A 14,081-nucleotide genomic window follows, 5' to 3' on the forward strand; every position below is an offset into this window, starting at 1 on the left:
ATTACAGATAGAAACCACTAGTTCTTGGTTATGTCTTCCTCTGATTTCAAAGTGAAAATTGCTTAAGTTCCCATCAATTTAATTTAAAATAAATAAATTAGCTGGAAAAAGAACAGAGATGTCTCAGCTTTTCTATATACTATAAAATAAAACGAAGATAAACATGCTCGCATTACAGTGACCCGAATCCGAATTGTCACGGAGGTTCAAAACTCCATAAAAGTTGCTCTAAGTTAAGAGAGAATCTTCTTACCTTCCTACCCACTTCATTAAAGTTAGTAGCAGAAGGAGATTCCTCTCTTAGGCTCCTTTATCATTCTTTTGGAGGGTGGTTTTTCCGCTTTAAGCTTTGCTGGTTGCGTTCTCTTAATTTAGAGTCGCAGAATTGGAACTTAGATATTCCTTCCTTATAGAAAAATATTATATTCTTTATAGTGAATGTCTCATTTTAGATTAGATATTCCTTCTTCTCTCTCAATGCACTCAATTTTAGAGCAATTATGTAACTTTTGAAGCCAAAAAGAAAGTTGCATGGTGGATATATTGATACTAAGCCCCATTTGAATATGTCCTCCCTCTCTCTCTTCAATATACGGTGTGGTAGCTAGCTAGTAAAATTTTATATATATTGATGGTATATGCTCGTGCCAAAGTCTTTTCTATATAACTTAATCATATTAGAATCATTAAGTCTTATATTATAAGGAGGAGATATATACCTTGGTAAGGAAACCTACAAAGTAGTACTTCGCCGTACACGTGTCCAATATCTAATAGCTGTTGGGTGTGGTGGAGGTTTTTCTTGCTTAAACTTTTACATAGTAAATAATAAGTAGATCATGACCATTGAATTGGAATCCAATCACATCTTTTGATCGTTTTATGGGCTGCCATGGTTTATTTTTACACTTCAATACCGGATAGGTACAATAATGCTGTACATACAATAAGCTTCAAAAAACCTTCTTTTTTTTAAAAAAAAAAAAAAAAATCTTATTGAGATGGTAAATTGTCCTTAGTGTAATATCTACAGTATCATTTTTTTCTTGCTAACTTAACGGTTGTAAAAAAATGTTGTATTATTAGACTTATTATATTACATGTTAAAAGAATAGTTGTACCATGCAATTCATTTGATGTGGGTTCCAGGTTCCATTGAAGGTAATTGATATCCATACCGAGCCAAATATAGCTTTGTAATAATAGAATAGAATAAAATAGATGTTGGACACCCGTTGAACAAGATGAAGCTTTATATATAATAAACCCTCCAAGATTATACTGTTAGAGAAGTTTGATTTACAAGTAAAAGAGGAAGTATAGGGTCACACAGCGCTAGGGATAAAGGGAATAAAACTAAAAACAAACGAAAAGAAAAAGAAAACAAAAATAAAGGAGAATAGTAAGAAGGAGAATCATCTTTTGTATTGGTGATTTTGAATTCGTACAAAGGTTCTTAAACCAGGGCCTAAGCACATGACCCTCTAGTGTCAGACTCTCTGATTCCTTCTCTCACAGCACCTCTCTCATTTTTAGCTTTTTTTAGCCTTTGTTCTTTGCAAGAAGTTACTAAATATCCCCTCTGCTTTATCCCTTCCTGCTTTTTCTTTTCGTCTCTCTCTCTCTCTCTCTCTCACACACACACACACACACACACACACACACACACACAAAACCCTGCTTTATTCCCTTTGAACTCAACCCTAAAAAGAGGACGATCCCACTCGATCCTCTTGTGTTCACAAACAACATCCCCTCTCTGTCTCTCTCTGTCTCTCTTCCGCTCTCTCTTTCTCTCTCCCACTTGAACTCAAATCTAAAGAAAGAAAGAAGCCAAACACCCTCTTTTGCCATTGTTTGTTCCCACATATATTATCCTCTGTTCCTATTTGTGCATGAACATTACTAAACAGTTGTTTATTCTTGCTGCTTTTACGTAACGAAAATGGCATCACCTTCTGAACTAAGCCTGGACTGCAAGCCCCATAGCTACTCTACGCTACTCAAATCTTTTGGAGACCAGAATGACCAGACCCAGAAGCTCGAAGACTTCCTTTCTCGTCTTGAGGAAGAACGCCTCAAGATCGATGCTTTCAAGCGAGAGCTCCCCCTTTGCATGCAACTCCTTACCAATGGTACCATATATATATATATATATATACCTGATCATGCACATAATATAATAGCAAGCTTATAAAAGCTTATTCAAGATCTTATGCAATGATAAATTTTTTTCTCGATGGTTATATATATGTAGATATGCATAGAATCATGCATATATAGATATGAAGATATTATATATTTTACTATCTACTAATGGTGGATATTCATTGATGTCTCAGCTTCCATCCTTTTTTCTTTATCTTTTTTCATTTATAGAAGTGAGGGATATAGCTTTCTTTGTGAATAACTTTGATTTTCGAGCTCATCTCTCTTTAACTCCAAAGCAGCCAATCAATCAACACATTTTCTAAAGAAGTAAAGCCAGCATAACATTAATTCTAAACTCAGTAAAAGAAGAAGAAGAATGGAAAGTGACCCTCTTAGTTTTCCAAACATTTTTAAAAAATTAAAAGGATCCATAGCATCAATATGAAACTCTAGCGAGATTTTAAACGATAATTTTTTTCATTGTCTAATGACATAATTACAATTTTTTTTTCAGCTGTGGAGGCTTATAGGCAGCAGCTACAGGCATATAGAGCGAACCTAGGTCCAAGGCCAGTGCTTGAAGAATTCATACCCCTCAAACACTCAACATCTGAAATCTCAGAGAAATCACCAAACAATTCTGATAAGGCAAGTTGGATGGAAACTGCTCAATTATGGAGCCAAGCAAGTGATGGAACCAAACCACAATCCACAATTATATCCCCTAAAGAACCTGATATTGGATTCAATGTTAGTCCAAAACTAGCTTTAGATACCAAGCAGAGAAATGGAGGAGCCTTCCATCCATTCTCAAAAGAAAGGAACCCTTGCCCGAGTCCAACTTTACGGGCTCTTCCTGATCTAGCTCTTGCCTCCTCTGAAAAAGAGATGGAGGATAAGAAGTGCTTGGACACTGAGAATGGAATTTCTTGTCCTAGAAGAGAGAATATTAATGGTAAGGTTAGCAATGGAGGGGTGGTGGTTGAGCAAGGAAAAGGAGCTGGTAATTCATCAGAGGGGCAAACAAATGGTGCAAACAATTCCTCTAACACCAATCAGACTCACAGGAAAGCAAGGAGGTGTTGGTCACCTGACTTGCATAGGAGATTTGTGAATGCTCTTCAGATGCTTGGTGGTTCTCAAGGTACGTAATATAGGGTTTAAATCTTTGATGAATAAGATAATACCATGATCATTTTGATATAGTAAAGCAAAAATAATAACAAATGGATTTTGATTAGTCTTAATCATGATGATGATCAAACTATCATTGTCACCATCAATATCTGCACCCATTATCATTGCTAGTATAATAAGTCTAATTTAACAACAGTTAATATGATAGACTCGTGAAAGTGACGTTGTAATTATTGTGAAAATTGTTATTTATCCCTATCATTACTCATTTATTGTACTGATTTTTTGGGCCATGGAAACAGTGGCCACTCCAAAACAGATCAGGGAGTTGATGAAGGTTGATGGTTTGACCAATGATGAAGTTAAAAGTCACCTGCAGGTATCGATCTCTCTCTCTCTCTCTCTGTGTGTGAGACATGCAGGCAGGGATTAAAGAGCCTTTGTACTATTTTAACCCCCCCTGACAAACGTACCACAGCACAATGCATTTTCTCTGAATAAATGTTGCAGTACAGAGTCACTACAGACTATAATATAACGATTTGTCTTTCCTTTTTCTCTTTTTGTACACAGAAATATAGGCTTCACACCAGACGACCAAGCCCAAGCCCACAAGCAGCTGGAGCACCAACACCCCAGCTTGTAGTCCTAGGTGGCATATGGGTCCCACCAGAGTATGCCACGGCAGCAGCAGCTCATTCAGGAGCCTCAGCACTGTATGGTGCACATCCAGGGTCTCATGCACCACCACACTATTGTGCATCACCAGTACCACAAGACTACTATGGTGCACCACCACCACCTCCTCCAACCCACCACCAATTGCATCACCACAACCTCCACCACCAGCTACACGTCTACAAGACCACGTCCCAGGCCCACAGCTCCCCGGAATCCGACATCCGAGGCACGGGGGACCGGTCAGAGAGTATAGAAGATGGCAAGTCAGACAGCAGCAGCTGGAAGGGTGAGAGTGGTGAGAATAATGGAATGAGGGAGAGAAAAGGGTTGGTTGCACTTAGAGAAGATGGTGAGGAAAGCAATGGAAGTGGGATTACTCTCAAGTTCTAAGGCTAAAAGAGTTTTAGGATTAGAGGATTTAGAAGAGTCTATTGCATGTTTGTAACTTTGTATTGTATCCATGTGTTTATTCTATTTTGTTGTTAACAAAAAAATACATGTTGGTAGCTAGAGGGGGGTAAAAAGGGCATAAGGAAAAAGTGAGTGTTTGTTTTCTTTTCCTTTTATGCTTTGATGTCCTACTAATTGGAAAAGATTGAAGATTGGATTATATGGTTTTTGACGTTTTCAGGTATATTTGCTTTTTGTATTTTGTGCACATGGATAATGACTGCCGGGACTACCTGTGTCCACCGGTGGACATGAAATTTCATGCTCTTTTTTTATGAGCAAAATAAATAAATAAATAATTACATGTTTTCTTAGTTTTTACTCGTCGGCAAAATATTATGGACATAGTTCATGATGCTTTTACAGGGAGTAGGGGACTACCATTCAAACGGGTGGCTATCCTTCTGTCTTTCAAATCCATAACTTTAAAAGTTGGTATCTAGTTCCTTCCTAAAGAAAAAGATAAACATATAAAATGTCCATAGTAGTGAATTTTTTGTGAAGCAAATAATCTGATAGAAACTGCAAAGATTTTACCACACTAGGAGGTAGATTTTAGTCGGTATAGGATTTTAAGTTGAACAATAATTGAGTAAAGACAGTGGTACATACATTGCATAATCAAACTAGCTTTGTCTCAATTATTTGGGGACTTAAAAAATTGGTTTACCAAGAAAGAGGCACCGAAAGTGTTTGCCAGATTTTCTTTCCACCCTGTGTCTCTCTCAGCTTTCTTAAAACATATAAACAGCGTTTTCTTAATTGCCTTTTCATTTTCTTGTTTAAATTAAGCAGCATTTTAATTTTGACATTGCATGGTTAAAGTGTATGTCCCATATTGGCATTCACACTAGTTACAGATCTCAAGATCTTTTTTAAAGACCTAAAGTGTATATACCCGATATTCAAAAGAACATCATAAAAAAGCAATCTTCAGAGAGTTAACGATTGTCTGGCAGTGTTGGCATAACTGCCATGTCACAATCAACTTGTGCCTTGGTGAAAAGAAAAAAAGAATGAAACTAAGCTTTTTCATTAAACAAAGACAATGTAGAAAAAACACAGAAAACTAGAAACCTTGATAATAAGGGAAATTGATAGTCTGAACATCATATGTTAGTACAAGATATCTTCTCCAGTTGATTTGAAATTAACATGTACATAGGCCTAGATAGATCCACACAAATCTATACCAAGTGGCAAAAGCTACATGCTAACCCTAAAAGATAAAAGGTGTCACGGATCTGTGCTGAAACTTAAACAGGACATCATGCATTTCCAATTGCTAGGACCCCATATCCCTTCAGCCAACATCATCACCAACATCATTTTCTAACATTGCCGTATCAACAAGAGTCTGCAAGCAAAATTTTGAGTTAACATTTTTTTCTTTTTTTGGATAAACCAATAGTTGGGGGAGGGATTTGAATACTAATCATCTCTGTTGAAAACACCATGAAGCGTCAGTTGAACTACAAGCTCTTGACAAAAGTTTAACACTAGGTGCCAAAATATATCATCCATCATAAATTCATGATCTAAAATACACTTTTTCATATGGTAGATAACAGGGGAGGGGAATAGAAGGTAAAAAAGGTGGTGCTCAAGCTCATTGGGAGACTTGATCCTATGCATAGACAAATACCACTACAATTCCCCCACCTTACCATGTCCAAAACAAGTATAAAAGGGAAAACCTTTTCACTATTTATTAAGCATATCTTAAACTGAGCAGTTGCATCATGTATCATCTATTGAATGCTGCTACAACTACTGAAATTTGCAATTTAAACTACATTTTGCCCTGCCCATAAATGGTAGGGGTATAGGCTAGAAATGCATCTTATCAACTCCTTATAATTAAAATTTAAATGCTTATCCCATGCTAGTTCCATATGTAACTGCACTTAAATATATATTATACCCTGAAGGCCGAAATGTCCACAGCCTAGAGATGAGATGAATGCTGCTTATAAGAAATGAATTTATACACTGTGTTTAACAAGATTGTGGGCATCATGCAAAAGCACAACATTTTATTGTAATGTTATTTACATAGCCTCCAAGTAGCCAGAGAGACAAACCTGGAGTTCTTCTTCACAGCTTTTAAGTCTGTCAGAGCAATCTTTCACTTGCAGAAAACATTTATAAAGCTGAGAAAATTCACAATAAGCAACCATTAATCCCAAGCAATGTCCAGAGGAGTTTCTTAATAACCGATTGATAACCAAAATGATTACCTTGGTCAACTGCACCTGACGGTATGAAGTGTGCTTCTTTGAAGCAATCAATGCATCCTCCAGTTTCTGCATTTATTTAACATATTTCCAGTGAGAACATGAAGGGGCATTAATGGACTTGGAGAAGTGATAAGAAAATAAAAATGGAAGGGCATATCAGCTAAAAAATAAGTGCAATATATTGGAACAAAAATTACCTTTGATTTTTTCTGTAAATCCAACACAAGATTCTGTTTCTCTACTAACCTCTCTTCGATCTGAGGAATCTGACAAAGAAAATAATTTTAGTTTCTTTTGCCACCAACACCACTGGTGGTAATGATAAAAAATAGAGAGTTTCAGGACAACTTTGGCAGGTCTGTTAAAGACCCTTAGATGGTGTTTCCCAGGCTGAAGTGTATAGCGTGGCAGGGCATGTATGTGTCTGTGTGTGCAAAGCATGCTTTTATGTCCAATACTTTTGGTACATATTTCATAAATCAAATGCATAAGGTTCTGCGAAATAGGCAGCCGATTGGATGCACAACTTTGGTAACATGATCAATTGGTCAAAATATTAGCATGATTCTCTTAATTCAATTCTTAAAAGATATAACTAACCTCCTTTGTAAGTTCATCAAACCTCTGAGTTGATCTCTCCAGTTCTTCTTTTACCTAATAGTGCAAATAGGACAAGCAAGTAAAAGGGCCCCAAAATTAACATAGCAAAAGCCAATGCATGTAGTATACAAGCTTATCAAGAAAATATAAAAAAGCTCAGCTTACCTGATTGTTGTAATCATCACTTGCTTCAGATGAAAGTTGCCTTCCACGTCTGTCATTAATACCAAAACTGCTGGAGAGAGTTTAGGGGGGGAGGATGAAGAAAAGTGTAAGTGAATTGTCATCAATATCATCTAAGAGACTTAAAAACCTCTCAACAGAATCACAGATGAAATTTTAAAACAACGTGCCATGCAAAATTTGTACAGCACACAATACTTAACTTCCAGAAGCATTCAGAGTTACAATAAATACCAAGATGAATAAACTCTAGATGTGAAAATCCCATAGCACCTTGATTATCAGTGCTTTTTAAGGATTGTTTTATTAAAGGGGCTAATTAATGTACTCACATATCAGGGGATAACAACATATTGATTCTCAAAAAGTGTTGGTAATACTTATTCATGATTATTTGCTAACCAAGTGCATGGCAACTTTAAATTCACACAAATTCAAATCTCAATGCCCATCAAAGCCATATAGCACTGCCAGATTTAGAATTCCCATTTTATGCTTTCAAAAAATCTAAACCATACTATTGACTGGGAAAAGAAGTTTTGAAACAATACAAAAAGGGCTAATCTTAAATAAAACCTCAGCTTAAAGATTTCCTGCAAATCATTTTCTGTCACTAACTAACAGCAAAGTTCCACCTTACTAGTACCACTCTCAGAGTTGAGCAAGCACTTGGGGCTACTACTAAGTTTTCATTTATACATATTCTCTAAGGTGTCTTTCAGAGTATCGCATCAATTACTTCATGTCAAAACCAAACACAAGCCCAGACCTTCTATTAATGGAGAGGAAAACATTAGAAGATACATACAAGCAATTGCCTTTTCTTTTCTTTTTTCTTTTTTCTTTTTTTCTCTTTTTCCTGAATAAGTAATATGTGCACAAGTTAATTGACCATAAAATGGATGAAAGCTTCTGTTGCTCATTCATAAAGCATAAAATATGTTCTGATATCAAAACACCAAAAAATGCCAAGACTTGACCAATGAAAATCATGTACATATAAAAAATGTAAATTATAAACTAGAATCATTCACACACTAAAAAAGATTTTACCCGTTCTGTCTCTTTGGCTGTTGATCTCTATCATTGTCAACACTTTTATCATGACCATTTGTCCTGTCCCACTCCCTCCCTTGTCCCAAATCCAAATCATGGTCTCTTTCCCACCCCAGGTCGTGGTTCCTGCTGTGTTCGTTATCTACCATATCTCTATCTTGATCTCGATCCCTTGAAAGGAACAGGTCTCTAGCTCGATCATGACCATGTGAATGGTCATGTCCTCTTTCTCTCTCCAGCTCACGGTCACGAGATCTATCACGCTCTCTAGACCAATCACCATTTCGATCCTGATACCGATCCCTATCATGATCATGACCCCTTTCTCGATCTCTACCTCTATCCAAGTCAGTGCCCCTCTCAACATTATGTCGAAAGTTTTCTCTACCAAAGTTGGATCTTCCACCTCTAGTCCTTACTCCATTCACTCTAACAACTCGCCCATCAATAGTCTAATATAAAGCTTTATAATGTCAAAGGTCTAAAAATCTCAAACCAACAATAAAAAGAAAATTTTTAATGTTTTATTTATGGAAAATAATTCATCAAAGCAAATAAGAAATGGAAAATTCACATACCCTGCCATTCATGTCATTGATGGCATCATTTGCTGCTCGAGGATTTACGAAAGTAACAAAACCATAGCATTTTCCTTTAGTACTATGATCATTAATAATCTGCAGGCAAAATGGGTCAATAAACTTGTTCATTATCCATCCTTAGCAATCAACCAATGTGTTAAGCAACAGGTAAAAAAACCTACATACAACCGAAATTTGCTTGCTAGCAAGTAGCAACGAGAGTTAACCAAATGGGCCACGCCATGAATTTGAAGAAAGATCATTCTACATCCATCATTCCACACAAGATTTGATGTTAAAAGCAATTAGTTACGGACTCAGCTGTCTCCGACCCCAAAACATACTAACCCACTAATTAATGGCCTGTTTGGATAAAGGGGGGAAGGAGGAGGAGTGGAGGGGAGTAGAGTAGAGTTAGCTAAAAATAAGCTAACTTTGTGCTAAATGACTAAATCTACTCTACTTTACTCCCCCTCCATCTCCCTCAATCCAAACAGACCATAAATTCAATCCAATTAATTCACATAGTCAACATTCAAAGATGCAAAATTTGATCAAGAATTCCCCACCTATTACGCCCACGTGCCCCAACGCAGATCACTTAAAATTTCTTCAAAAACACTTGCCATTCAGTTAGGTTCGGTACACAAAAATTAGTTCACATGGGCAATCTTGTTTTCCCATAAAATGTTTTCCCAGGAAATTATTACAGCTAAAACACCTCCAAAAATATATAAATTGAAAATGGAAAAAAATTCGTACCCCAAATGCCAAACAATACATGGGTCAGTGAATCTTTGCTATAAACTATCTACCACTAAGAAATAAAACACAGCCCACTGTAATAACGAATAAAACAAAGCAAGAGAGGCATCAACTAAAGGAGCAGATAAACCGTGACATAAACCCTAAATACGAGAAAGAATGAAAACGACAATCAGAAGCAAAATCAAACTCACAATAGAGTGTGTGTGTGTGTGTGTTACAGAGAGAGAGAGAGAGAGAGAGAGAGAGAGATATGTATATATCTATGTTTGACCTTAACGTCAAGGATGGCACCGTAAAGCTCGAAGACTCTGTGGATGCTGTCCTTGGTGGCATCGTAGGGGAGTCCTCCCACGTATATTGAGCTCTCATCGTCAATCGTCATTTCTATGGCGTTGTTGTTACTTGTTAGCAAATTAAAAAGGTTAAATTTCTCAGGTTTGATGAGTCACAAGCAAAATTTTAGAAAATTTTGGAATTTGGACTAAACATTTTGTTTTGCTTTGTTTGTTTTTTTTTTTTTTTTTTTAAATGGATAACATTGGATTACTGGACTAATGTCATGTTCTTTCTTTTCTTTTTTTAATTTAACTTTTTTTTTTCCTATGATTTTTTTTTTTTTTGGCATAGAACTTATACTTAGATTAATAATCATAAAGATTACATACCATTTGTTTTGTTCTTATGTAAGGGTTTCTTTGGATTGAGAGAGGAGGGAGGAAGAGTGAAGGAGAGTAAAATAGGGTTGGTTGGAAAAAATTAATTTTAGGTCAATTCTACTTTACTCTACTTTTTCTCAATCTAAATGGACCATAAATATTAGACATGCTCCAAATGAGAAAGTATATAGACAAATAATTTGACAAAAAAAAAATGACACTTGCTAATGTGGCAAATTATGAGTGGTAAGTAAAAAACGATGTCAGTGGTGTACCTAAATGAGAATAAGTGAAAATTTGTCAACTTAATAAGTGTGAAAAAAATTGGCAAATATTTTGTGTACGTATTACTCTATACTTAAAGCACTACAAAGTACAAACACACTTTATAGTTTATACATACATACACAAAGTCATAAAATACAAGCACTTTATCTTCTTCGGGGTAAAACCCATCCTATCCCAAAAAAAAAGTAGTAATAAAAGAGGTGTGGCAAATATTGTATAGCACTTCTCACTCGGATTGAGAAGGTAAGAGGATTATTTTTAATATCAGTCATTGGATCAAAGATTGAAAAAGGTAAAAAATTTAAAAGTGAGAAGATGAAAAAAGTATTTATGAGTAAATGAAGGCTATTGCACGATTCAAATTCATTCTCACTACACTTGTTTACACCCATTTTTCTACTAATTTGTCTACCATCCTATTCACCTCTAGGTAGACATCATTAAGCAAGGGGGACAGTGTTTCCATCTACATTAGATATCTGTAATCCAAGGTTAAATTAGTTAGTATAGGTAAGTAATCCATATGAGATGTGGTGAGCCATTAGTGACATCGAAATTATTAGAACAATTTTTCACCTTGAGAAATTATTGTGAGATTAGAGCATTAGCATTGGAAAATTCCAATTCTACTCTATTTTACTATTCCAAAAAGTCACTTTATCATTATACCATCCCATTTTACAATACCTCCAGCATCCCAAAACTCTATTTTTATTAAAATATTATTTTTTAATCTTTCTTTAAGATTTCTTTTCAACCGTCACTTTTTTTTCAGACTTAGTTTTCCTGGGCTTTCCAATAGTTATTTTTTTCCTCTCTTTCTTCCTCAACCTCTAGCATCGGTTCAACACATAGAGCCACACACACAAACCGTGTGAAGCACCGATCAACCTATCCAAACCCATCACCACACACATAGAGCCACACACACACACAAACCAATTGGAGCCAACAACGGCCACCACACCCACCACCCAAGCCACCGATCAGCAAACCCGAGCCACCGATTAGAAACCCACGCCACCGATTTGAAACCCACCGGAGCAAACCCATTAAAAAAAAATCATCACCGGAGCCACCATCGGAGCTACCGATGATCAACCTAACCGATCTACCCACCGATCAACAGATCCACCGTTTCAATCCCACCATCAATCGATCCAAACCCAGCTCGCCGATCCACGATAAGAGATGAGAGAGAGGCCGTGTGAAGCTTCGCCGATCCACAACCAACAACTCACTTCAGCCACAACCCAACCACGACCCAAACACCAGACCCAACCACGACCAACGACCCAAACACCGGACCCAACCACGACCCACAACCCCTTTAAGCACCGGTCACAGCCAAAAAAAAAAAAAAACCACAACCACCACAGTGACCCACGCCAAAAACCACAACCACCACTAACCCACGCCAAAAAAGAAAAGCAACCATAGAACCCGCCGGATCGTAACCCACCAGAAAAAATGAGCCATTGTGATGTGTGATGTTGATGTTGGGAGGAGAATGGTGTTTGGGTTTGAAGAGAGGAGAGAGTAGATCGAGAAACAGAGAAGGAAGAGAGAGAAGAGAACTGAAATAATGAGATAGAGGAGAGAGAAATTTCGGGGGAAAAAGTGAATAAAATATTATTATTTTTTTAGAATACTGTTACAGTACAATTCTAACTTTATAATTATATTGTAGCAATATTGCAAAAAAATTTGCAATTGTTGGGTTTACCATTCTCTGATGCAAAGGATTTTAAGGCTTAAAATGCCAAATTGTCCTTAGATTTGGCATTAGCATTCTCTAATGCTGATGCTCTTAGACGTTATTGTTGGTTGGAACAATGTTCAAATTTGATCTGGTGTTGGATGGATTGTTGTGAGATTAGATGTTGATGTTGTGTATTTTTGTGTTCATTATGTTAGATTTTGTGAGAAAATTATATTGTGTAATGGAATTCTTGAGTAATTGTATAACATCCGTGACTTTATGTACCAACCAAATATCAATAAAACTATTTTTGAAGTATTTTCATAAATGAAATTGAACACCCAAAAACAAGTAGTTTTTCTCAAAAAGCTTCCCGTAAAAAAATAGTTTATGTCAGAAAAAAAAAATAGCCTTAGAGCATCAGTATTCGGCATGCTAAAACTCTAAATATGCTAAAATTTAGTATCAAACCCCAAAAATGTTGCATTACCCGCACTTCCAATTTTTTTAAAAAAAAAATTACCATTGAGCTACAATAACATCCTACTTTATGATGGTACTGTAGCAAGATGGTTGTTTTTTTTAAAATAATATTTTTTGGATGTTAGGTTATATTATTTTATTTTGTAAATATATTATTTTAATGTATTGTATGGTAAAATAAAAGTTTGGGATGTTAGATATATTGTAAAATAGTATGGTACAATAGATAAAGTAGCTTTTGAAATGGTAAAATAAGATATTTTTAAGAAACCAAATGCTAATGCTCTAATGGAACAAATGATTTTATTATAAAATTAAATTATTTTAAATTTATTATTTATTGCAAAATCTCATATCTCAATTATACAAGATTAAATATGTCTAAATAAGTAGTAAACAGATCTTTTTCACGTTCATTTTACAAAAAATATTTTTCTATATTCAACGCATACTTCCTTTTTGGTCACAAAAAAAGAAAAAAAGACACAAAAAAGGTTCATACTTCCTTGAGTTCCCTTTAAAAAAATATATCTATGCATGGGATAATTCAATTTCCCTTTTCCTTAATATCCAGCCCACTTGCATGGTTCAGTCCACACCTAAGACCGACACGCAATTACCTACTTGAGCCCACTTGCATGGTTCAGTCCACACCTAAGACCGACACGCAATTACCTACTTGAATGCAAGTACAAAATTAATGGAAATGTTTGCCGTTAAGTAAAAAGAGATAGATCAAATAACCAAAAAAAAAAAAAAAAGAACTATAATCAACTGACCCACTTAAAGTCAATCATAGAAAGAGAAAATAAAAAGACATAATAATGAAATTGATAGACAACCTACCTAATCATTTAAAAGATAAAAAAGACTATTTACTAAAATTATATCTATTGTTTGTATTAAGTGTAGGAAATATGGACTCTATGTTACAGAATGTGGAAAAGAACAAGATGGAGTAAATATAAAACCAGTAACTCTACAAGATTTAATGACAAAGGTAAAAATGTTAAAACAAGAAATTAAAGGGGATAATACTTATACTATTTAATCACTTCCCCTTCGGTAAGAATTGACCACATTCCCTTAATTTTTGTTCGTTACT

The 14,081-nt window shown here is 35.7% G+C and overlaps 2 protein-coding genes across 5 annotated transcripts; one reads left to right on the forward strand and one right to left on the reverse strand.

Annotated features, from left to right (window-relative positions):
• Positions 1-1,657: 1,657 nt before the first annotated feature.
• LOC115976997 (myb family transcription factor EFM) lies at positions 1,658-4,603 on the forward strand. The gene is made up of 4 exons (XM_031098612.1): positions 1,658-2,135; positions 2,666-3,295; positions 3,591-3,667; positions 3,862-4,603. Exons 1-4 carry the CDS (start codon positions 1,946-1,948, stop codon positions 4,357-4,359), a joined length of 1,395 nt encoding a protein of 464 aa, XP_030954472.1. The 5' UTR covers positions 1,658-1,945; the 3' UTR covers positions 4,360-4,603.
• Positions 4,604-5,470: 867 nt separating this feature from the next.
• Positions 5,471-10,363, reverse strand: LOC115976998 (uncharacterized protein DDB_G0284459). Of its 4 annotated transcripts, none has more exons than XM_031098615.1 (9): positions 10,119-10,363; positions 9,077-9,175; positions 8,496-8,950; positions 7,425-7,491; positions 7,260-7,313; positions 6,857-6,925; positions 6,660-6,725; positions 6,504-6,572; positions 5,471-5,776 (listed from the first exon to the last, which is right to left on the reverse strand). In XM_031098615.1, exons 1-9 carry the CDS (start codon positions 10,227-10,229, stop codon positions 5,723-5,725), a joined length of 1,044 nt encoding a protein of 347 aa, XP_030954475.1. In that variant the 5' UTR covers positions 10,230-10,363; the 3' UTR covers positions 5,471-5,722. The 4 variants fall into 4 exon arrangements, with proteins under 4 accessions (XP_030954475.1, XP_030954476.1, XP_030954474.1 ...); XM_031098616.1 differs by having other exon boundaries at positions 7,260-7,306; positions 7,421-7,491; XM_031098614.1 differs by having other exon boundaries at positions 7,260-7,306; positions 7,421-7,494.
• Between the last annotated feature and the right edge of the window lie 3,718 nt (positions 10,364-14,081).

Source organism: Quercus lobata, chromosome 2, assembly GCF_001633185.2.
Source record: "Quercus lobata isolate SW786 chromosome 2, ValleyOak3.0 Primary Assembly, whole genome shotgun sequence".
Lineage (NCBI taxonomy): Eukaryota > Viridiplantae > Streptophyta > Magnoliopsida > Fagales > Fagaceae > Quercus > Quercus lobata.

Bases quoted from the DNA above. Each gene is read 5' to 3' on its own strand.
- LOC115976997 (XM_031098612.1), top strand. From the start codon at position 1,946: ATGGCATCACCTTCTGAACTAAGCCTGGACTGCAAGCCCCATAGCTAC. The intron at 2,136-2,665 runs GTACCATATATA...TTTTTTTTTCAG, and splicing joins CATGCAACTCCTTACCAATG to CTGTGGAGGCTTATAGGCAG. The intron at 3,296-3,590 runs GTACGTAATATA...CCATGGAAACAG, and splicing joins GATGCTTGGTGGTTCTCAAG to TGGCCACTCCAAAACAGATC.
- LOC115976998 (XM_031098613.1), bottom strand. From the start codon at position 10,229: ATGACGATTGACGATGAGAGCTCAATATACGTGGGAGGACTCCCCTAC. The intron at 8,951-9,076 runs GTATGTGAATTT...GCTTTATATTAG, and splicing joins TCAATGACATGAATGGCAGG to ACTATTGATGGGCGAGTTGT. The intron at 6,726-6,856 runs GTAATTTTTGTT...AAATAAATGCAG, and splicing joins ATTTACAGAAAAAATCAAAG to AAACTGGAGGATGCATTGAT.